We start from the raw sequence: 25569 nt of genomic DNA on the forward strand, positions 1-25569 counted from the left end.
AAGTCACCCATGATGATCTTCGTGGAGTAGTTGTGCATAAGTGTTCAATGAAATTTGATCCCTGGATAAAGGGTGAGTGAGGAGGGCGATACACATCCCCCACGAAGATGGGCGATACTCTCTTAGCTGAGATCTCACAGAAAAGATACTCCGGCTTACCCGACCATTCGCCGTCAGATGACGAGATAACGCTGGCTGTCAATGAATGATGAAGGCAGAGGGCCACACCTCCACCGTTCCTGTTTCTGCCCCGTCTGTACAAAATGTAATTATCCAGTGAAGGGATGGATGCTGTCTTGTCGCTTAGCCAGGTCTCAGTTACAGCTATTACGTGAAAGGGGGAACGAGTGGACAAAAAGAGCCTGACCATCTCCATGTGACCCGTAAGGCAATTCGCATTGAAATGACAGACTCTGAGACCCTCAAACAGAGACGCTTTAGAGGCAGATGTCGATGAGTTAGATGATTTAGATGGTGATTTTGGTGGAATTATATGTGTGTGTTAGTGTGGGGTATCCATGCTGGCTGTTGGCAGCGTACGGGCTAAAAAAGCCTCAAGATCAGCATCTATGAAGATGATGGTGGCCCGTTCGCTGTCCTTGCCAGAACGGATGTAGACTCTCCCGTCCCTCACGAAGGAGCGGCATCAAAAAAAAAAAAAAAATAAATATATATATATATATATATATATATATATATATATATAGACACACACACACACACACACAGTCAGTTGGGCAAAAGTTAAAATTCTCATCTTCGATTTCACACACGTATATATATATATAAAAAACATTTAAATTTAACAAAATCTCAGTTTTTGGTAATTCGTGAGATATGTACAAGGCCGATATTTCAAGATTGATTTTATCATTTAATTGTGTTCTAGTATTTATTATTGCATTCTCTGATTCCATAACTCCGGTGTTTTGAAATAGATTATTGCCAAAAACGATAATTGCGTCATTTCTGTTTATCTTACTTTCATTATAGTAAATTCTTTATTCGTAATCTTTACCTTGTAGTCAACATATATTATAGTTTGCTTGCTCCAAAGCTTCTATACATACAACTACAGCTAGTTTAACAACTAAAGTTTCAATTAGAATTTTTATTTTGTCAAAATTTGCATTCTTACTTCGGACATTAAAATGTAAGATAATGTTGTTTCTAGTGGTTATAGCCTTATTAAAATTCACAATGCTACTATTTGCCCGTTCTTTTTACATTGATTTGTTTTGAATACTAAGTAATCAAAAGTATCCATTTTACCTATATCTTTTCTTCGTTTTCATTACTCCTGATGACTGGTGAGGATACAGTAGGTTGCTGGTTTGGATGGTGATGTTGTCTCTGTTTACTCAGTAGAAGTTGTTATTCATGTCTTGTGAGTAGCTTGTTTCGGTTTTTTATTTGATATTTTTTATTAGTTAGAGCTTTGTTGTCATCTGTAGGTACTTCATGCCTGTTCAACAATTTGAGGTTATTGTAAATCGGTTTAGTTGCTAGAAGGTAGGTTTTATCGGATAATCAACTGGCGCAATATATTTTGCTATTTTTTTTCAAGATGCTACATATGTTATAATCATGTGTGTATTGTGTTGTGTCCAATTTAGTGTTATATTTTTTTTACCAAATTCACATTTTATACACTTAATGTTATCTTTGTCACAATCTCTCGTTTTATGCTTTTCAGAGCATTTGAGGTACAAAGTGTCATTATTGCATTTTTTTGCGATGTAACCAAATCTCCCACACTTGAAACATGGTTTGTCAAGTCGTATGCTTTACATTGTTGGCACCAAACGAAAATTTTGTTGTTATTTTGCTTTTTCCTAGAGGAAGCTTCGTAATTGTAAAATTTCGAGTTTTGTCAAAACTTCTAGAAATATGTTATGGTGTGTTAGAAGTTTAAATCAAGTGTTTTTAGAATATGTCGGTATGGAGGTATGTGTGTGTGTGTATGTATATCGCTATATCTCCGAAACGATACAGGCCATGTTATTGCAATTTTGCATGAAGTTTTGTTTTTTGATTCTGAATTTGAGAAAAGTAACGTTATTTTTTAATTTTGCAAATCTTTTTTTGCTTCTATTTTAAAATCCCATTGCTACAAACAATTCAACTATAATGCATTTGAAAGATAATAAAATTACCTACTTTTTCCCGTTTGACACTCAGGATTGACCGCAATGTTTGGCAAAAAAAGCAAATAAAGTGATTTTTTCGAAATAAAGTATATATCTTAAATGAAATAACAAAAACCCACAAAATAAATTTGTTGATAGGTTATGAGTTAAACTGTGTACCACAAAAATTTTAATTCATTTGACCACCTAGTTTTTCAGTAGCAATTCGAAAGCTGAAAAAAATGGGTTTTCTATGTCCAACGTTAACGAAAGTAAAACTGCTTCTATTCACCTACAACTTTGATAAAAAGTATTTTTTTTTTTTTAGTGTCTCAGCTAAGTTTTTTGCGCAGCTTTCAAAACCCTATGGTTTTCAAGATATCGATGATTCAATTTTTCTTTTTGAAATATTTTTGATTCCTTATATCTCTAGAACTAAACAGTTAAACTCTTTCAAAAAGAATTTAGTGGTTTACCATAGCAAAAACTAATTGCGGTTAAAATTTTAAATGACTTTTTTATCATCCCATTGCTACAAATAATTCAAAAAAATCACCGCTACTTTGTAATAATATTTGCTTTCTTTTCTACCAACCTTCAGGACAAGGTGTTTATGCTTTCCAATTTATTTATTTTTTACTCTTTCTGGGTTCAATAACACCGTGCAGACCATTTAGAATACATTCGTAAATAAACTTTAGAGAGCTTCAATAAAACGATCGTAGCAATGCTTTACGCGTTTTGCAATCGTTACAATTTTTCAGAGCATAGGGGAGTAATACGCTCTATTTTGTTAAATATTGGCAAACTAGTAAAAAAGATCTACAACAAGGTCATTCTATTGTCGCAAGCATTGTTTATTAAAGATATTCATAGTTGTGATACTAATTTTATAACATAATCTTCTACTTTAATGTTAAACGAATTTTGAGATATTTAGAATATAAACGTAATGCAATTTATCATCCAAAAACATACAACCATGTACACGGTATTCATCTAAATCGTTTCGCAAAAGATCAAGAAAAAGATAATAGTTGTAACGAGGTAGATTTTTGGCAGAAAGGTTTGCAACCCAAGACCACACATTAAGGTACCTTACTTTTCTACTATCATTACCGAATTTGTATTTACTCTACAAATCTTTATTGTACAAGTGTATTTTACGTTTATTCTGACACCTAATTTTCGTCCGAGATTACATATTAACATATCGACATTCAACTCTCTTCGGCGGAGACATGCGGTGGCTATTTGGCTGCAGTTTTCTTCTATGTTCTCTAAAAGCAAGCCCACTACCATAAGTAATTGTTTATGGTGCGGTACAGTTTTGGCAGATAGTATCAGGAGAGTATAGGAGGGGAAGAGAGAGAGAGAGAGAGAGAGAGAGAGAGAGAGAGAGAGAGAGAGAGAGAGAGAGAGAGAGTGAGTGAGATAGTGTGAGAGAGAGAGTGAGAGAGATAGTGAGAGAGAGAGAGAGAGAGAGTGAGAGAGATAGTGAGAGAGAGAGAGAGAGAGTGAGAGAGAGAGAGAGAGTTTTGAGATACCTGCGGTTTAAATAAGAGGATTGACTTGAATTTTTTTGTAAGATCATATTTTTTTTTATATTTGCAGGAAAATAATTTTATATCAAAAACATTCGAAGAATTAAAGGAAAATAATAATCCAACAAGAAATATTAGTCGCAGAGGTTCTCAAGAAAGTACAACTACCTCGCATACCAGTACTACGGGTAACAATTCAACCTCTAGCAGTAGCGATGACTCTACTAGTAGTGATGACACTTCATGTAGCTCTAGTACGACCAATAGTGATAGCGATTCAAATAATAGTGATGCAGAGAAAAAGAAAGTTATTTCTGATCAAGGTGAGAATTTGTTTCTTATATAATGATTACTGCTTAACTAATTGACTTAAAAAAAAACATCTGACATTTTATTTAATCTTAGCTTTTTATACTAGGTTATTATTTAATCAAAAAATTAACTACATTTTCTATAACAGCATTAGTTTATAAGTAATGTTGTTTTACGAATACAGAAACATAAATTTTGTTTGCCGGCTGAATTTTGTTTGCCCTATTAAGATAATCAGCAAAATAGTAGATTGTGTACCAAGGGCATTTATTATACTTTTACTGGGAGGTACCCCCCTGCTTGTTCCGCTCGCCAACTCCCACGTTCGTCATAGTAGAAAAACAAATGTAAGGTATGTGCAGGAAATGAAAACTATAGTATTTAAGGAGCAATAATTTACTTTATAATAAGAATTATTGCTCCTCACTTACTGCCCCTTAATTATTTCCTCTCATCAACCAGGAATAAAAATAATGTATTATTTACTATTCTTACTTACTTTTTTACATTCGTCACGATAACGCGCGCCAATTGCCAAAGAGAAACAAACAGAAGGACTCCGGATCTGCTTCATGAAAGGACTTGGAATCAAAGTAGTGTATATAGTTATTACAAACTTCAATAATCATAATTTTTTGAGAACAGTTCAACATTTAGTTTCTGAGTTATAATGGTTAGGATAGTTTGCGGAACGCGTCTAAAATCACTAGTGAACTGAAAATCTTCCTTTTTACAAATTTCTAAAAAAAAACAGGCCTAGGTATAGATTAAAATCCATTAAATAGAATGCTGACATCTAAGCGATGCAGTTTTCAGTTATATAGAGTATACAGGGTGAAAAAACAAAATTTTGAAGCCTAATATCTTTGAAACTAACTAGTTTCATAAACAACCCAAAGAAAGGGATCATGGTACTTATATAATGCTAACTAAATCTGAAATTTGAACTTGATTATTGCCTTTTTACTCCAGTTATTGTGTCACGTAGAAAAACGGCTTTTTTCAGTTTTTGATGTTTTTCTCAGGATCTGCCCCATGAAATGACTTTAAATTAAAGGGGTGTATAGTCCTAATAACCTGCAATAATCATGTTTTTTTTTAAAGGTTCGACATTTAGTTTTCGAGTTAAAACGATTTCGAAAAATTGCGCTTCATGGTGTATAAGAAAAGAACGACGAATGATAGTAGGGGAGGGTGGGGCACAGCGTGTCAGGCGGGTCGGTTTGGCATGCCAATATCATCTATATTAAAAAATCTTTTTAAACGAATGCTTATAAAAACACTTTAAAAATAGCTGTAGTATTTTGCTCTATACATTTAAAAAAAAAGCATTTTAAACTAATTCTATAAAGTCGAAATTCGGAGCTGAAAAAAATGGTTGGATTCATTTTTTATGGATCCGTCATAAGTTACATATAGCACCCATCAAGTTGAAACTAAGTCCATTAATACCTCAGTAAGAAAGTTTTCAGTGCCTGAGATCAGATCTTCTAATTCCATTGGATCATCATTAAGAAATTATGATCATCATTTTTATTTTTAAAATATCGAGGGGCGTGGTGGCGCCCCGTTGGCAAGTATACGTTTTTTATACACTGTGCTGCCGAGGAGCAGCGCGACCCTATTGCACTTTGAATATGCTTTTTAACCTAAATGCGTTTTATTGTCTCCAATGATTTCTTGTCTGATATGTCTTAGATGCTTATGTTTGAGTAATGTATCTTGAAGATTTTAATGAGAATTTTCTGATGATCATAATATTTTGCTTCAAAAATTTCTCTTTTAGCAAAATAATTACGATTAAAAATTAATTTGCGATAATTTCTTAAAATTTTGGCCACGCGATTCTCATCTTTTTAAGTACAACAATACAAGAATATGTTATGAGATAATAGGTTACATAAGGTTATCTTCAACAATCAGTGCAATATACTATACTACGCCGCGAATGTCTCTAGAACATATTAATTATGCGCAACTCTAATGGTAAAAGAGTGAGAAAGGTGTCTGCTAAACGTTGCTGCCTTTTACGAAATGAATCGCATTTGCAGAGAGCCGAACGTATCGAGTAAGCATCTATCTACACATAGATTCTGAGGAAAGAGGACTTTTTAAAGCTAGAAGTTGTCTAGTTGATTAAACATTCGAATTATTATTTTTTTTTTTATTATATTAAGGTGTAAATCTGTTAAATCATATTAAAATTACAACATTTTTTCATTATAATTTGAAAGAAGCTTTGTTTAATTGTAAAAATCTTCAAATATAACTGTGAAAGTTTATAACAAAAAAAAAATCTCAAGCCAAATATAATAATTTGCAAAAATAATAAGTATTTTTGGAATCATATTGGCTTTACGATTCTTTTTTTACCATAAACTTTTGTGTATGGATGAAGGGTTTTATTGAAACTTTGCAAGTTGCAAACACTTGGCGATTCTTACAATGATTTTATTAATTTTAAAGGAGAAATGAGAATAGAATTCTTATACAAATGTACAGATTTATGAAGATGCCCTGGTAGAAATGCTTATCAATGCTTATCGGTAAACTGTTGGCCAAAGTGACGTTTTTAGCAGGTTCGTTCGCCAACCATAATAAACTGTTGGGTTATTTTCTACCAGGGTGGAAACCAAACTTATAGTTGCCAACATTTTACCTTGCAAAAGGTGTTTTTAAGTATTATAAATTAAAAAACCTAATAAATTAAAAAGAAAGTTGATATAAAAGTTTAAAACATTTTTAAGATTCTTAAAATTTATATTTTATGGGCCGTGAAATGTATGTAATATAAGGTTTTCGAGTGCGCTGATTACGAATCTGTCATCAGATTTGCAAAAAAATTGTTTAAACAACCTATATAAATAATGTATAGTAAAATTAATAATTTTTCAAGTAAATACTTTTTGCACGCTAACGCACACATACATACATATATCTACTATATTTATTATTTGTTAGCTTCTTTTATGTGTGCGTGCGTGTGTAATATAAAAGTAAAATAAATCAACCTATATCCACAACAGGGAACAGATACAGATACAAGGAACAGCTCGCTGCTCCTCATATCTATAGTTATACTTACCTATGTATAAGGCCCGTTGGGGCCGTTACAGGCAAAAAAGAACAGGGAACAAATACAGATACAGGAACATATACAAGAAGATAACATTGGTTAGTATATCTATATAAGTGAGAAACAGCGAGCTATTATCTAAGCTGTATATCTGTTCCCTGTTCCTTTTCGACTGTGACCGGTAACGTCCTTATTCCGAATTCAAGCTTACGAGCTAACTTCAGAGCGTTAGGTCGAAAAAAATGCGCTATTGTTCATGAAGACTAGAGACCATCATGAGCAGCAGGGGGCGCTCTCAGCCACAGTAACTTTTATACATAGATCTATATCTATATGTACAATTTTCATAAGGCCAACAAGGATAACATAACCTCTAATGTCAATGTTTACATGTCATTTATTGGATCTGATAAAATCTAATATCTAAAAGATATAGTGCAATTTATAATATAAAAATACTATAAATATAAACTATAAAGTTATAGTAAAAATATATACTATAAAAATATTACTATAAATATATACTATAAATATATACTATAAAAACAGTGTTTTCATAATAAATTTATATTTTTATATAGTGTGTGCATAATGGATTTTTCAAGACAGCGTCACAGAAAAGTTGATTCAAGAAATTATATCGGCAGAAAAAAAGACCTAAATTTTGTTCTGCTAATAAAAAAAATAAAAAGTTCTTCTGCCCGTAAACTGTCGTCTCTTTGATATGAGACTTTTGTTTACATTCTTAGAGAACAATTTGATGTGTAAATGTGGTGGAAATATAAAATTTTATGAAATAAAATGTCATGGATTAGGTGTCAATCATTCTATTACGTGTGATAAGTATGTACATGAGAAAAATTTTCACAACTGTAAAAAAATTGAACAAAAATCAAATATTTTTGAAATCAATAGACGCAGTGTCCAAATCATGAGACTGGTTGGTGGTGGCCTTGAAAGTTTGAGAACTTTTTGTGGAGTAATGGACTTTCCTCGTCCAATTCAGAATGCAACTTTTACTAAAATACGTAATGTGCTTTTTGAAGTTACATCAAGAGTTGCGGATAAGTTTATGTATGAAGCTGTAGACGAAGAACTTCGACTTACACGTGCCAATTCACAAAATGAGATATGTGAACCCGAAAGTGTTAATCCAGAAGCTATTAGTGAACTGAGTATTGAAGATTTAGATGAAAACATGTTAGATGATGAATCAGATGATACGAATACTCCAGATGAAGTCGTAGCTTGTAAACGAGAAATAGGTGTTCAAGGTGATGGTACATGGCAGCGTCGAGATACTACAATGGAGTTTTTATAATCTTGAGTCCAGAAAGTGGAAAGATTATTGATTTAGAAGTTCTTTTTTCTTACAGTTTACAATGCAACCAGTATGAAAAAGTCCATGGATCAGAAGGTACTAAACAATGAAAAATTTTGTACAGCGCACACTTACCATCATGTACAAAAAACCATTGGGGTTCTTCTGGGTCAATGGAGTCTTCAGCGATTGTGGATATTTTGGATGGAAAAACTCAGAATGCTAATGTGTCCTTTAATAATGATTTGTGGAATATTGCTCCTAAAACGGACTTTGTTGGACTTGAGACTCTACAAATATCTGCCTTCTTAGCTTGTATAATGTTTTCAAGTGGCTGGAAAGGATTACTGTATCTTATGTCAGAGTTGAATATCAAGCCTGGCAAAAATGCATTATTCGCTGCAGTAACAAAAGATCAAGCACGTATCAAAGATGCTGAAAAACAAGCAAAGTGTAATACAAAAGAGGCAAGAAAATTGAGAAGACTGTTACGCATTTCAACTGTTGATGATGGTGCATATGTCAGTGGCGGACACTAAAATGTTATTTGTAATCAAATTGGTATGTATGAATGTATCTAAATTATATTCAAAATATTCTAGTATTGTAGATGTAAAAATAATTTTTTTTTGTTACAGTATAAACAGTATACAGTATACACAGTAATATAGTATAACCTATAAACAGTTTTACAGAACTGCAGTTACATTATTAAATACAGGTATATTATAAGATATTTTTATATAAGTATTTATAATGATATGTAAAACATATTGCAATTTGTAAATACACGTACTTTTGTTTTACAGGTTATGATCTACTAAAGTTAAAGTATAGTGCTAGAACTCCAAATAAATGTAAAAAAGTAGTAGAACAACATATTGTAATATATTTAATACAGAATTATGATGCAAATTTCAGAAAAATAATAGAAACACGTTTTTGTATTATTTTAAATATTATTCTAATAATGCTTGTTTCAATACCCTGTATTTTTCTTTGAGTACCGCAGGATTCAGACTAAACGGATCAATGAATTGTACCAAAGCAAGGCTTGTATTTTTTATATTTTATTGAAATTTTTAACTTTAAAAAGCTATAACTTTATACGCTGTCAGTATTTTATAAAATCCCACACTCACTCCGTAGAGAGATGTCTAATGAACAGAACAAGCCTTGGTTTAGTACAATTCATTGATCCGTGTAGTCTGAATCCTGCGGTACTCAAAAAAATAGCATGTTTTACACTGCAGCAGTTTTTAAGAGAATATATCTATTGAGACATATATAAAAAATTATTTCTACAGTTTTTTACATTATAATATTAAATTAAATAATACTTTACAATTTGGCATACAAAATCATTCACTTTTACAAAAAACAAGACATTATTGTAATAATTATTTTAAGGTGGTTAGGTCCCGTTAAATTAGTATTATTACCTATGTTCTTCAAATTCTTAGTTTTTATTTTTCTAAATCAAACTATGAAGCAAATAAGCTTAAAGGCTATAGCCGGGTTACTATGGTGAAATGGCCCCCTTGGAAAATGTATATATGTTATATACCATTCGATGGGGGATAAAAAAAACTCCCATAGCCAAATTTTTAGCTCTCTGCCTAGTGCGCATGCGCAGTAACGTCGATAAACGTGTTTTTTTGATTTTATTTTTTTCTGAAGTCCCTATAGGATAAAAATTTTTTTAAAAATTCACATTGGTGTATTTTTATGTCATGAATAACTGAAATTTTTTTGGGATTACATAACCTCAAATATCGGATCTAAAAAAATTATTAAAGTTTTCAATCGATATTTTGACCCCCTTGTTTTTGAGGTGCAACTTTTTAAGTAGACTTTTTTGTGTACTTTTTCCCGTTCTTTACGATGGCACTAACGTTTTTTCCTTAAAAATGGTGGCACAACTCGATTTGAGCCAAAAACTGATTTTTTTGCCATTTTTTCACGTTTTTAGCTGGTTACGTTACAATTTAGTTACTAAAGTGACTCCTTTTGAGTAGTTTTGCATATCTTCCCATGAAAACATAATCAAATGAAATATTTTGTTCGCTCCAAGCCGTATTTTTTATATTATCTTACGTTTTCAATGATGGTCTTATCAGAATTGTGATATCACCTTATTATAAAACTGATGGCTAATGTTATGTTCTTTTTAAACGTTCTGTGATTGGTGGAAAGTATTGTCTCTGTCGCACTTTTTTGTTTATTGTTTATTTTTATTTATAATAAAAGGTTATGCTTGGCCGCGCGGTTGACGCGGCGGCTGCAATGCAGACGATCTGCGTAGTGAATGGTCAATCATAAAATTAAGAATTATCAGGAGCATAAACAAATAAAGTATTTTGATTTCTTAATTAATTAAACGATGCGCAAACCAATGGCCAACATTGTTTTTTTCAAAACTAATTTTTTTTTTTTCTTACAATTGTCTATATAAGGGAGAAAGTACAATACGTCCCGTCCCGTCCCGTACCGACCCCGGGACATACCGTCTGAAATAAGTCACTTTTATATTATTGGCTAATTCTGTTCGATAACCCAATCGACGGTACAGAATTAGCCAATCCCGTAAAAACAGCTTATTTCAGACGGTATGTCCCGAGGTCGGTACGGGACGACGGACTCAATTGTACTTTCTCCATAATATACTAATACAAGTGAATGGTGAAAACGCTGTTAGTATAAGTTTATAACTTTTAAAGTAAATTAAAATCTAGCAAATAAAAATTGTTTCGATTTTTCTTTTTACTATTTCGGCTTTTGACTGATAATTGATAGCAATACTAGAAAAAATAATAAAGTAGTTAAGTATTTATTTTCAAATACATTGGAGTTAGTTGGAACCGAAGGCTGACGCGGCTACTTTAAATCTTTCTGCTGTTTACTTCAAAACTAACAATCTTGTATATTTAAAGTGAGTACTATATATTTTACATATCTTTTAAAAAAATGAAGATTTAACAAAGTTTTTCAAAAGTTTTGACATCACAGATTATATGCTTTGATATTAGGGTTATATGTATTTCTAATACATATTACACAATAAATTAATATTTTGTTAAATAACTTCTTTAAAATCAAAACCTATTATTAATATCTAAAATGTTATTTTTATACCGACACTTTGAGTTTTGAAAAAAATACTGTAACCAACCTACTGATAAATAAAAAATCTCCCATGTATTTATAATAAATACACTTGTATTTTACCGGTATATGCAGAGTAAGACTTATTAATGGGTAGAAAAATAAAATTTTTATTATAAATTCTGTAGTATTAAGAGTAATTGTATCAAAAATAATGACAGATAATATAGTAATATAATAATATGATATAATAATATAATAATATGATATAATAATATAATAATATAATATAAAAATATAATAATGTAATAATAATAACAGATAATTATTAGACCTTTTTATACGCTAAATAAGAAAAACATGTTGTGTACGTTATTAAATTCTTGCATAAAATCAAAAGTTTAAACCAACATTAAATTATAAACTGTTTTAGTACTCGCATAAAGATCCGATCTTATCCTAAAACAAAAATAGCAATCAGATTTTAAATCAATAAGCTAACAAAAAAGTAATTAATAAAAATGAATTTTCAATCCTATAGATATAGATATACGTACAATGCATGTAAGGGGAACGAGTCTTTATCTATTTAACTTAACCAATTTAGGCTAATCACATAAAGTAAAATGAGAAATTAGTTAAACATAAAGTTGTTGAAACTATTAACTAAATAAAATTAAGAAGGAAAAACATTTGAATAAAATATGACAATAAACTTTTGCTAGAAACGGATTTGACGATTGATGCGTTGCATGTTTTGATGTAATGCGGTATATTAATTATACAAGTATGATTAAATTGATAAAATATAGAAAGTCTTGAACAATAATTAATTTGTTTATGTATAAAATACTGTCAAATTAATAAAAAATGCACATAAATATCTGCATATGACTATATATGATGTGATTTTTACTATAGTTAATTATTATGAGATGAGAAAAAATATTTGGTTTTACATAAAAACAATACATGAGAAATAATAAAAATGAAAAATAGAACTAATAGGATGCGAACTTATTAATTGTCAATTAACTTTTAAGTTAAAAAAATGTAAAATGAATAAAGTAAACACAAGCTAACCTATGCTTTAAACACATACGTATATGAAACATCATTAAAAACAACATTATTTATTTATTTTAAAATACACTATTATTCATGTCTAGATACAAGAACATATTTTTACAAAAAAACAAATTGAATATAATAATTTCATAGGTTTGTTGATTTTATAAAATCACTAGGTGCAAGCACTTCAATACAGTTTTTATGACAAAAAAAAATTATTTGCTTAAAAAACTTATAAATGAAATACAACTTATTTCACTTTTACTAGGCAATATTATTTTTTTACTTTTCATGTAAAGCTACTGAGAAAACTGGATTATACAAGAACTTAGATTATAATATTTTTGTAATATTTATTATTCATTCTAGTTTTTAATTTAAAAAAAGGCAAACAATTTTTTTAGATTTTTAAAAACTAACTAACAGCATTTTTAAATGTATTGTAAAATATTTATATTTTATTATTTCAGAAGTGATCTTCTTGTCTAATGGTTAAATAAATATGGCATCTAATAGTAATGAAGAGTCAGATAACATCAGGAAACGCGATGATCGAAGATGTGCCATGTGTAATATTTATATTAGAAAATCAATTGGTCGAGAAAAGGAAATCGAATCTGAAGTTGAAATCGAATATGCTAAACAATTATCAAATAAAGATATTTACATCCATGATGTAATTTGTGATTCATGTAGAAAGCGATTATCCAAATACATATCAAGCTCTAAACCTAAAAAGGTTAATGTTCCAGCAACTGCTTCGTCTCAAGATTCAAATGTTTCTGAATCATTTTCTCAGCTAACTGTCACTTCATCATCTCAGGAAAGTACACAATCATCTGTATACACAATAAAGGAACAAAAAGTACGAGCAACCACGGAATTACTTATTCAAAGGACGATTGCGACACATAAATATTGCTTTGTTTGTGAGTACCAAAAACAGACTAATAATATATTAGTTCCTTTAGAGGCCCGAATTCAAGTTTATAGTAAAATGAATGTTTTTATTCCACATGGCAATAGATGCTGTTGCACACATTTAATTAAAAAAAGATTTTATGAAGATGAACTAAATAAAATTAATATTTTTTCCACTACAAGTACGGTATATATTGATGAATTACTACAATTTTTGAGTCAATTATCAATGAAAGCAGACGAAACTTTATTAGATACAGTAGCTGAATTTTCCATGCCTGAAAAAAAATTGAAAGTTTTTACGGGATTAACGTGGGAAAATATTAATTATCTTAAAGATCAACTCACTTCTCTGAAGAATTCCTGTGTAAGGACAGCGACACAAGCCATTGTCGTATTTTTATTCAAAATGCGCTCTGGGAATTCTAACTCGCTCATCTCTACAATATTTGACATTGAAAGCGAACAACAAGTATCTCGTTTTTGTCAATCAGTATTATTATCTTTCGAAAAAGATTTACTACCAAAACACTTTGGATTAGAAAATGTAGACAGAAATGAATTGATTGAAAATCAAACTTCTAATATGGCAAAGAAATTACATCCTGGTAAACAACTTATTTTGATTGCTGATGGTACTTATATAAGGCATGAAAAAAGCTCTAATAACGAGTACCAAAGAAAATCTTATTCAGGCCAAAAAAAAGTTCCTCTGACTAAACCATTTACTATATGTACTACTAATGGTTATGTTGTTGACCAGTTAGGTCCATATCTTGCAAATAAAAATGATGCTACAATACTGATTGAAATATTGGAAGAGAAGCAGAATATTTTACAGAAACTTCTTCGCCAAGGGGACATTTTTATACTGGATAGAGGTTTCAGGGACATTAAACAAAAATTAGAAAATATGGGTTATATTGTTTTGATGCCTGCACTCAAAGGTTCAAAATCTCAACTTTCTACGCAAGAATCAAATGAAACAAGATTCACGACAAAACTGCGATGGGTTGTTGAAGCAGTGCACGGAGTTCAAAAGAAAAAATATAGGTTATTAGATCACAAACTTGATAATAAAATGGTGAAAAATACTGGATCTTATTGTAAAATTTCTTGCTACTTAAATAACTTGTTTGGCAAACGCCTAGATTCTGATGAAGACATGCAAGATGAAATATTTAGTGCTATGCAATCTAGAAAAAATGTTGAAAATACATTAGCAGTTTTAGTAGCAGACAAAAGATGGAGTCGTCGGAAACTACCATTTAAAATAATAACTTCGGATGATTTACCAGACTTTCCTGAATTAACAATAAAAGATTTGAAAATTCTGTTTACAGGAACATATCAGCTTAAACAGACAATATCTTACTTAGCGGAAATGCTTGACGCAGATAATAATTTGAAGATTGGATATTCAAAAGAGACTAACAATATTCTCAAACTTGAAGTTCAATCCAGGCATATTAACAGAAAACAATACAAATGTTTCGTTGAGTATAAACCAAATGGTATTGGTTATTCTAGCATCTTAAGACACTGTTGTGATTGTGATAACGGTAACCGTACTATAGGATGTTGTGCGCATATTGCTGCCATAATCTATTATCTTTCACATGGAAGATATTTATCAAAAATCATACGACCAGCTGAAATTCTGTCTAAAATGTTTCTTAATGATCAAATTGAAGTGTGTATTGATGAAGATAGTGACAATGATGAGTGAATCATTTTTTCTATTGTGAACATTCGTTATTTTTAAAAAGCTACTTGTATACGTTCCATAATTTATTTTAAATAGCCTATGAAGATAATAAATTATACTTTGTACGAATTGAACATACTTAACTTCAATTCCTTTTTACCTGATAATTATTACTGTCAATAGATTTTGAATAATCAATTAAGTAGAGGCAGATAAGCCAAATATGGCCTTTTTAAGACCACAAGACGCCAAAAGTACCCTCAAACGATCGATTTCAAGGCTATGTTTAGCTAAAAACAGGCTTTTTTGCGTGAAAACCCTTGCATTATGACATTTTTAGGTTAGTTTTGGGTTACATGGTACCAAAAATGGCCTTTTTCGGCGTTAAATCACTCAAATGAGGGCATTTTTAGGTTAAAGAGAAAAGCAGACACTGACAGAGGCGATATTCTTTTTATATATAGAGAGAAACCCTTTATTACCTCAAATTCTGATAAGACCATCATTGAAAACGTAAGATAATATAAAAAATACGGCTTGGAGCGAACAAAATATTTCATTTGATTATGTTTTCATGGGAAGATATGCAAAACTACTCAAAAGGAGTCACTTTAGTAACTAAATTGTAACATAACCAGCTAAAAACGTGAAAAAATGGCAAAAAAATCAGTTTTTGGCTCAAATCGAGTTGTGCCACCATTTTTAAGGAAAAAACGTTAGTGCCATCGTAAAGAACGGGAAAAAGTACACAAAAAAAGTCTACTTAAAAAGTTGCACCTCAAAAACAAGGGGGTCAAAATATCAATTGAAAACTTTAATAATTTTTTTAGATCCGATATTTGAGGTTATGTAATCCCAAAAAAATTTCAGTTATTCATGACATAAAAATACACCAATGTGAATTTTTAAAAAAATTTTTATCCTATAGGGACTTCAGAAAAAAATAAAATCAAAAAAACACGTTTATCGACGTTACTGCGCATGCGCACTAGGCAGAGAGCTAAAAATTTGGCTATGGGAGTTTTTTTTTATCCCCCATCGAATGGTATATAACATATATACATTTTCCAAGGGGGCCATTTCACCATAGTAACCCGGCTATAGCCTTTAAAAAATATAAATTATTAGTATAAGAAAATATTACGATGAAATTAAAGTAAAATTTCTTATTGTATACTTATTTATAAATTCTCTTCATACAAGTATTTCAGAGAATTTTATTTTTAGAGGTTTGTTTTTCAATAAATTTAATTGTCCTAATTTACATATAGATGAATAATGTTGTAGATTATGCAAAATAAAATATTATGTTAAACGATCACTTTTTGTAGATTCTTAATTTCAAAAGAGGTTTTTTGTAGCTATTCCTGTTTCGACGCGATTTTAAGTTTCAATTTCACAAGGTTTTGTCAAATAATTACCTAAAAATGTCTGAATTTCTCGCGTTTCAAAATTATTTCCGGCTGCGATGCACCAAAAAAGTATTTACATTATATTAAAATTTTATATTTGGTCAATTTTGTAAAAACCCAAAACTCTAAAACTCGTAAAAAAGAAAATATATATAAATCTTTTTTACGGTAGAAATATTCTTTGAATTTAAATTATTCAAGTTACCGAAACAAAATCGGATGTATCAAATTTCAATTAGTTTTTAGCAGTGAAAGAACTTAAAAAATTGTCCGTCTGTCCGTCCGTCCGGTTTTTTTTTTCGCATTTATTCCACAAAACGATATATTTTATAAACAACAAACTATTGATTGGTAAAGACAGGTACTTAAAAACAATTTAAAAAAAATAGACGCAATTAATTCATTTTTTTTACATTTTTGACATATATTATGACATATAAAAATACATGGATGAATAAAGATTATTTTAAAATTGGTCCAGATGAAAGGGATGCTGCGATTAAATATTTGTGCAGATATGCTGTTTTTTTAAGCCATCTATTTGTGAATATAAGATGACGAATGCTTTATGTATTCGTGCATATCATAAGATGTAATCAGTAAATTTGTTCCAGATAAAAGGGATCCTGCAATTAAATATTTGTGCAGATATATATATTTTTTAAGTTATTTGTTTGTGAATATGAAATGATGATTTATGTATTCATGCATATCACAAAATGTTATCTGCAGATTCGATTCACATAAAAGGAATGCTACAAATAATTACTCGTGCAGATATAACCGTTTTTTTTTTTAATTTTGTGTTCGTGACATATAATGATGATTGCTGTAAGTATTCATTCTTATCACAAGATAAAATCTACAGTTTTGGTCGAGATAAATGGAGACAATAAATGGATATTCGAAGACGGTGTCTAGGTGTACGGGGTAGCCGATGACGAGGTGTAGATGGAGCGCTTCGTGGTATTTGATGTCTAGGTAAATGAATCATACGGGTACGGCGTCTAGGTTTACAGGGTGGCCGATGACAAAGTCTAGGTGGTGCGCTCCGTGGTTTTTTATTTCTAGGTACATACATAATACGTGGACGGCGTCTTGGTGTACAGGGTGGCCGATGACGAGGTCTAGGTAGTTCGCACTTGGTTTTGGTGTCTAGGTGTAGAAATCATTCGAGGGTAGTGTATTAGAACAATCAGTGATTTTATCTTTGTGATAAAAATGTTACAATAAAACCATGGTCAAAAGGTGCTAAAGATGCTTATATTTTATTTTTAGGAAAAATATGAAATATCTAAAAAAACTTACTAAAAAGGACTAAAATCTCAGAAAATTAACTTTTAAAAAAGTAAAAGGTTAGACGAGTTTGATATATTTCGCAACAAAATAACAGATAAAAAAGAACTGAGATTAATTAATCAAAGTCCAGTTTATTATATTTAATCATAATGAAGCAACAACATCTTTTTTGGTTAATAAAGGGATTACTTAACTTAAGTAAAGTTAAGTTATATACTGATCAATTAGAAAAATGTGGCTATCTCGGGGACAGCCGATAGAAGTGAATACTCAAATAGATAGTATGGAATTTTGGAAAATTTTGAATAGTTTCGTTGCCAGAGAATCAAACGTATACGAAGTTAGAAATGTACTAGTCTTCGCAGCGGGACTGCAAATGTACTTTATTTTATGTCTTTGACGCAAGAGTTCAAAATATATATACTATAGTCTTTGCGGCAAAACTGAAATAAATTAGTCTTTGACGCAAATTCAGATGTGTCTTCGTTAACTGCAAAGTACTAATCTACAAGGATACATTTAATTGCGACTTTTTTAATAAATTTTTATAATTTTTTGATTTAGTGATTTTGATGCGTAAATCGCCGTCATTGTTTTCTAACTTAATCAAAACTTTGACAGAGAGTTAAAAAATCTTAGGTGAAGTAATCATAGATCAACTAGTAAATTTAGGATAGGCAAAATATAATACGAATAAAGAAAATATAATAAGAATAATAGTATTGTACGATATTTTATAGCACAACGTGCGTAATCCGAGATTTAGAAAGTGCATTTTTGCACGAACGTGCGGTAAATCGAGGTTTACCCCAGGGCGTGTCATAGTGATAATGTTTACCGCAATAAGTCAATAATGTTCACCTGCAAACGTTTCGCGCATATGAAAAAAGTCACGTAGCCTAGTTGACGCAAAAAAAATTGAAGTACCATGAAAAGGTACCGCTATATTGACGCGTCCGAAATCCGAGAAAATCCGATAGCCGCTTGCAGCGTGTGTAAATAAGTGCGGCTGATATGTAAGGGAAGAGCTGAGCTGTGCGAGCATGCTAACATGCGCGGCGAAGAGTGCATGGTGGGGAGAAAGAGCTGCCGCTGCTTTCGTGACGATCGGTCTGTCGCGCCGCCGTGACGGTCGCCGCTCGCCGATTCACTCCCTAGTAAAATGTGTACCCGGCGAGCCTATAGAAGTATTCACTTCAAAACTTTCAAGAGACTTACTACATAACTCTATCTCTATAACGTTGTATAATTTTTTACCCCCCAAGCGGTATGATTTTTTTAAGATATCGGGTCTTGAAGTTGTGTATTTTAACATATGAAGCATATGCTAAGTCTTAATTTAGTGTACATATTGTTTAATTACGAAGAAAATAAATCTTACATCTTTTTGAAAAACTAGGTCATGATGTAAAATCATAATACAAATCTAGGAAATAAACATTTTATAGGGCAAGCGGTGCTTTTTGAAAAGTGACAGCAATCGAAAGTTTCAATTCTATGCTATCAGTATATCTATATATGCGCGCAGTGTTTCTCACTTTTGTAAGTTTTAAGGATATTTGATGCTCTAAACACTTTCTATCAATATTTTGATATACAATGATATACAATTTTGTATTAGGACCGCTACTATTTATCCTGTATATTAATGATGTCTTAAAGGAGATTCCCCCCGAGTCCATAATTTCTTATGCAGATGATACTGCTATTATAGCTACAGGTAAAGACTGGATAGAAGCTCAAGTAAACATGAACAATTTCTTAAGTGTAATTGCCGAGTGGCTGGCAGTAAACAAGTTGTCCTTAAATGTAGGAAAAACAGTGTGCATGACTTTTGGAAGTAATATTGGAAGCGTACCAGCTCAGATAAATGTTAAAATTCTTGATAAAAGTATAACTAGGGTGGAGAACTTTAAATATTTAGGAGTTGTCTTTGATAGTAATCTAAAGTGGGATAACCACATGCAATATATAGTTGGAAAAACTAAATACCTAGTCTATATTTTTTATAAAATCTCTAAATCAATGCCCATAGAGACTCTCAGAATGATTTACTACGCTTTTTTTCATAGTATTATAACTTATAGCATCATTGCTTGGGGCGGTGCATATAGGAATAGCCGAGACCAAGTTCAAAAATTACAAAACAAAATTTTAAAAATCATCAATAAAAATAACTTTTTGTTACAAGACAATCCATTAAATATAGGACAACTGTTTGCTTTCGAAGCTTTTAAACTACACTACTATGATCTCAAAGAAAAATTCTTAGCATCAGATAGTGTTACTAGGAATAGAAGTATTATTATACCAAAAACAAATAAGAGAATCAGCAATAAGAACAGCTATATGAAAGCAATTAATGTATATAATGAGCTTCCTAATCGACTAAAAGTATTAAATATAAATAAATACCCTCAAAAGAAAATCATAATAGACTGGATACGATACAACTGTTAGAAAAATAATAAAAGAAAAAAATTGTTTCTGTATGCAATACACAAATTTGTTATTAGAAGCTAATGCCAAATGTATATATCTTAGTTTTAAGTTTTAATTTTAAGTTTTGTTTATATTTTTCTTTTTCCTTTGTAACCGGACTGCGAACAAGTAATTTTATTTACCTCTGCAGGTTTCCAGGTATGAAATACATACCTTGTAAATTTCTTCTGGTAATAATAAATAAATAAATAAACAGAACTAAAAATTCTAGAGTTTTCACACTTGATAACACTGCATAATATTTTAAAAAATTAACTTTCTAATTTAACTTCGAATTGAGCACTACTGGGCTAAGTGAACTACATTAACACTTCGGCGCTGCAGACTTGATTTTTCATTAGCAAACTTTATTCAAAAAGTTTCATGTAATAGAAAAACAGTGTTTTTTGGGACGAGATCCCCTTAAATATTATCAGAATTATGTTTCTTAATCGCGAGCGAAGCGAGCGTTTCTTGCTAGTAAGTAATTAACCTGTTATGTCCTAAACTTAAGAGAGTGTTACAGGATAGTAACTCTATAGGTTGATTTGCTTTATAAGCACAGATGACGACAAAGCTTTAAAACGCGAAGTCTTGGCGCCATCGGTGCCTGACTACCTTCGCGATCTAAGAAAGAATAGCCTCCAGTAGCCGCTGGAAAGTCTTTTGAAACCGCCATTGATCTTTATGTATTTTTAGTCTAAATCCAACACTGAGATTTATAATGCAAATTAATTTTTCCTTAGTAGTCAGTTCAGGACACGGATCAGTATCACGGACTAATATTATGTTGTACATTGTATATATAAGTACATTGAAGTACATTATCATTTTGTAAACGAGTGCTAGGAAAAGACAGAAATTGAAATCGTAAAAGTAGACTTAGAAAATAATATTGCTAATATTTTAACAAAGGCTCTGGGTAGAAATAAATTCGAAAATTTCAGAATGAATTTAAAAATCGTTTAAAGTTTAAGTAGCATCAAAATTAATGAGGTGTATTGAGATATGAGTAATTTATATGCTACTATCCGTACACACTATAAAGAGTATGCGAACAGGCATGCGTGCTCGACTATAGCAAGCAGGATAGACTAGCGCGCGGTAGCGGTAACTATAGGTATAGTGTGAGAGCGTGAGTATAGAGTCAGAGTGGCAGCTCGACCGCCGAGAGCGTAAGATGACCATATAGAGAGCCCGAGCACATTATGTGCGTATCCGACGATATAAGTGTAATCTCCAACAATGAGTATTAAATAAAGATACAACACTAACCCGAAGGATCCACTGGAACAATGGGTGATGTTATTTATTGCACCAAATCCCTCATTTATTAACACACACACACACACACATACATATACATTACTAAGCATTTTGGAAATGTCTTCTATATAATACAGAGAAATTAAATTCTTCTATCTACTTATACCACCCTTTGACACATCTTTTTAAATAATTCACAAGTTTACCAAAAATTGTAATTATAATCAAAATAATAATATTTATATTGAGAAGCATATTTAATACCCTATTTCATTAACAAAAGGAAACCATCAAAATATAACAGATAGTTTTTTTTCAGACTCGTCTATCTCATATGAAGACACAGCTAAAATAGTAGAGAGCTGTCTAGCGGGATTAGAGCAGTGTGTTCTGAGATTTCCTGAACATTACAAATCAATTTATCGCTTAGCTCACTTTTTCTTCTACAATAAAAATTATAGAAATATTAATAAATCCAAACAATTATTGCTGGGAACATACGAATGCCAATTCCATAAAAATCAAGTTATTCAAGGGCTTTTCGTTGATCGAAAAAACAATAATTTTTTTAATGTAAGTAATATTAAGTATTTACGACCCCTTTCAACATATAAATTACATTTGTGCTTTTTAGGGGATATGGCGGATTCCTAGTAATGAGATTGATAGACCAGGAAGTTTTGCTTCTCATATGTCTAGATGCATTTTACTACTTATGCAAGTACTCAAAGATACTGGTGATAGCAAAAAGTTAATAGAATTATGTTTACAACTTCGAAAAACACCAGATACTGACAAGTACGTAATAAAACATTTTTATAAAATTTTTCATCTACCACCTTAATACCTCTTTTGCTATTGCATTTCCGCAAATGTAGTTTTTAGACATAGTAGCATTACGAATGCCTTGTATCTTTGTACACAAAAAATGTGTGAGATATAATATCTCACGCAGTTTTCAAACGATATGAATGAATTTAAAGAAATTTTCTCTTGAATAACATAATATCCTAATTTTTTAAATTTTAATTCTCTACGTAGTTTTTAAATGTAAGCAATTAAGGAGGCTGTAAAGCGTAACGGAAGTAATGAAAATTTGATAGAAGTACATATAAACAATTAACAAAGTTATTACAAGTGCAACAAAATTATTCAAGATTTGACCATATGTATAGTTATTGTTAAAATAATGATTAAGGTAGTTCACCGACTGCAGTTGTGCTCAAATAGGGTTTTTATTAGGAAATTCCTTTTTCAAGATATCATACAGTCGTATCTAATGTCAAAGCCTTACAATTCATAGTATCAAACATTAGAATGGTGATATAAATTGTTTAGAGTATAAAATATTCCCAAAACTTGTAAGAGAGAGGAACACTGCACACCTATATAGATATACTGATAGCATGGGATAAAAACTTTGAATTGTTGTATCTTAAAAAAAAGCCTCGTTTGCCCGATCCAACTTTTTCTTTATGATTTGTATTGCTATTTTACACCATAAGCTAGTTTTTTAAAAATATTCCAAGAAAACTCGCTTCGCAATTCGACTCAATGTCCTCAAAATTTGGACTCGGTATAGGCTTCCAATGTTAAAATACAAAATTTCAAGGTTCAATATCTCTAAAAATAATGTCGCTTGGGGGTAAAAAAATACGTTGTAGAGGATACTTAATTGAACATGTAAACAAAGTTTGAGCGATATCCTGAGAAAATTGATATTCCGGTGAACTACCTTAAAGTTTTGGATTATCACACGGGCGAGTTACCAACCTACCTAATCATTTTTATATTCGTATAGAAGTAACATCGTTGCAAAAACGATTGTATCGTATTTGTTTATGATATAGACCTTTAAATGTAAAAAGTTATGATTAGTTAAGTAATTAAAAATAGGCGAATTCGTTAGTCCCCCCCCCCCCGATTTCTGGTGCATTAACTTACCCAAGATGTGTGTTCTGACTTACCCAAAAGATTCGCTAGCTCGTAAAGGTTACGCTCAAGGATATTCAACCTTAAGGTACATCATGAAGCTTTAGATTTGAATTTGTTTTTATTGCTGTACATTATGTTGTACAATTTAAAAAATTAGTATACATAGAAAAAGCAGAAAATAGTTTGTGTAAATAGGCAAGATATGAAGCATGTAGAGTTAAATGAAATAAAATGAAAGAGTGTAGGTGATTGTGTAAAGATTATGTGTTTTCCAGTTCTAAGAAGTATTGTTTAGCTAATTGAAGGTGTGATGGAAGCGAATTCTAGAGATATAAGGCGCTTATGAAAAATAAATGTTTCAGCGTCTCCGTTTTAAAAACCGGGATGTCCAGGGGGATTACCTCACTCCTCATAGGCCTGAGTGTGACGTAAAAGTCAAAGAAGGCTTAGAATGTAGGTGGCCACTGATGTATTAAAGATTTTTTTCAAGAAGCAGGTCATACACCCGGCGATGGTAAGCCATTGCAACTCACGCCTATAAGAATAGAGGTGCTCGTCCCTACTTATACCATAGATGTAATGAATTTCAAAGTTAGCAAGTCTTTGGAGTTTAATGTCCAATTCCTGAGTCAGGTTCCAGTAAGTTTGTTGTAATATTGTAAGTATTATAATCTTGATTAATGTACCAAAACGGTACTCGGTGCGCCATCTATTGGCTGTCGACGATTTCGTGCAGTCAGACAAGCTCACGAGAGAGCAAGCGTACCGCGCATGCCTCGCGACTATACACTAAACACTGACTATGCTGTATACTCTATTCTTTCTCCCTTGCCTGTAAGACTTCGAGTAGAGCGGACGTACTTCCAACTATGGCTATTGCCATGTATCAATAAACTTATTATTATTCATTAATATCAACCTCAGTGTTCTCAATTTATCCACGCTTATCAACAAAGTTAATGAACAATAGTCTATGATCGGAAATAGGAGTGCTTGCACAAGGTATTGGTGCACCTGGGGTTAGTGCTCTTCCGAAAGAAGTAAAGTCGATACATCAAAGAGTGTGCACGTTTACATATTTGTATAAAGTGTTCTTTCCGCGTAAGGTTGGAGTCAAGCACCAACCCCAGATTGCGCACAGATGATTCATAGTCGACCTGGGCTGCCCCTATTTTGATATAAGTGTTAGCAACAGTAGGTAATGCATTTATGTAGTAGGAAGAGCCCAGGATGATTGCCTGAGTCTTAAGAACATTAAGTTTGAGACGGTTTTGTCCAGCCTAGACCATTATCCTTTCGGCGTTAGCACTCATTCTGACAGAACAAGAATCAAGCTCCTCAAAGTGGCATTGGATGTATATTTGCAGGTCATCCGCATAGATTAGATGGGACACCTGGTCAATTGAACCAATTAAACAACTACTAACAAAGATCAGGTCCACAATAAATCCTGTACCTTCTGAAGGTGTAAGCGCTACTTTAATTAACTGACATCTGGTATAGAAGACCAAATGCTTCCAAGAGCACTCATCCTCTTTGGTTAGCCCTTTGACTACCCTATTCTAGTGCTCATGCGTTAAAATCGCCTGCCAAAACTATTGACTTTCTTCCGGCAGCAGCATCCACGAGTCGATCCAGCTGTTGTTTAAATTGTTCAATCAGTGCATTAGGTAAGGCATAGCAGCTGTATACGTGTATACCTGCTACCTTTATGCGAAAGAATCCTTTCTCACGAGTCTTTATTTGTTCCTGGAGAGCAACGTTCCCACATGCCGAGATTGCCGCTCTGCCAGTGTTGTCCATTTCCCATGACGGCTTGTCCAAATCCCTTTACTGCTCACATATAATGGTTATGTCTACCTCTGTCTCACGGACATACTGAATAAGTAAGTCCTGTGCTGTCTCACAGTGATTTAGATTTAGATAAACCATCTTCATTGTTTTTTCTTCTTTAACTTCTCTACTACAGCCCTGTAGACTGGGCATGTG

At 31.8% G+C, this 25569-nt stretch overlaps 1 protein-coding gene and 1 long non-coding RNA gene across 2 annotated transcripts in view; both read left to right on the plus strand.

Moving 5' to 3' along the window:
• The window catches only part of LOC100680504, a 272326-nt gene that overhangs the window by 211861 nt on the left and 34896 nt on the right, over positions 1-25569 (plus strand). Inside the window, exons 11-13 of the mRNA XM_031933565.2 lie at positions 3744-3996; positions 21965-22218; positions 22280-22443. Of these exons, the coding sequence (XP_031789425.1) occupies positions 3744-3996; positions 21965-22218; positions 22280-22443 (671 nt within the window). The remainder of the gene's footprint in view (positions 1-3743; positions 3997-21964; positions 22219-22279; positions 22444-25569) is intronic.
• Positions 7647-9288, plus strand: LOC116418389. The gene is made up of 3 exons (XR_004228411.1): positions 7647-8943; positions 9021-9103; positions 9192-9288. It is a non-coding gene; the product is annotated as an uncharacterized LOC116418389 (long non-coding RNA).

This window comes from Nasonia vitripennis (genome assembly GCF_009193385.2).
Source record: "Nasonia vitripennis strain AsymCx chromosome 1 unlocalized genomic scaffold, Nvit_psr_1.1 chr1_random0004, whole genome shotgun sequence".
Classification (NCBI taxonomy): Eukaryota; Metazoa; Arthropoda; class Insecta; order Hymenoptera; family Pteromalidae; genus Nasonia; species Nasonia vitripennis.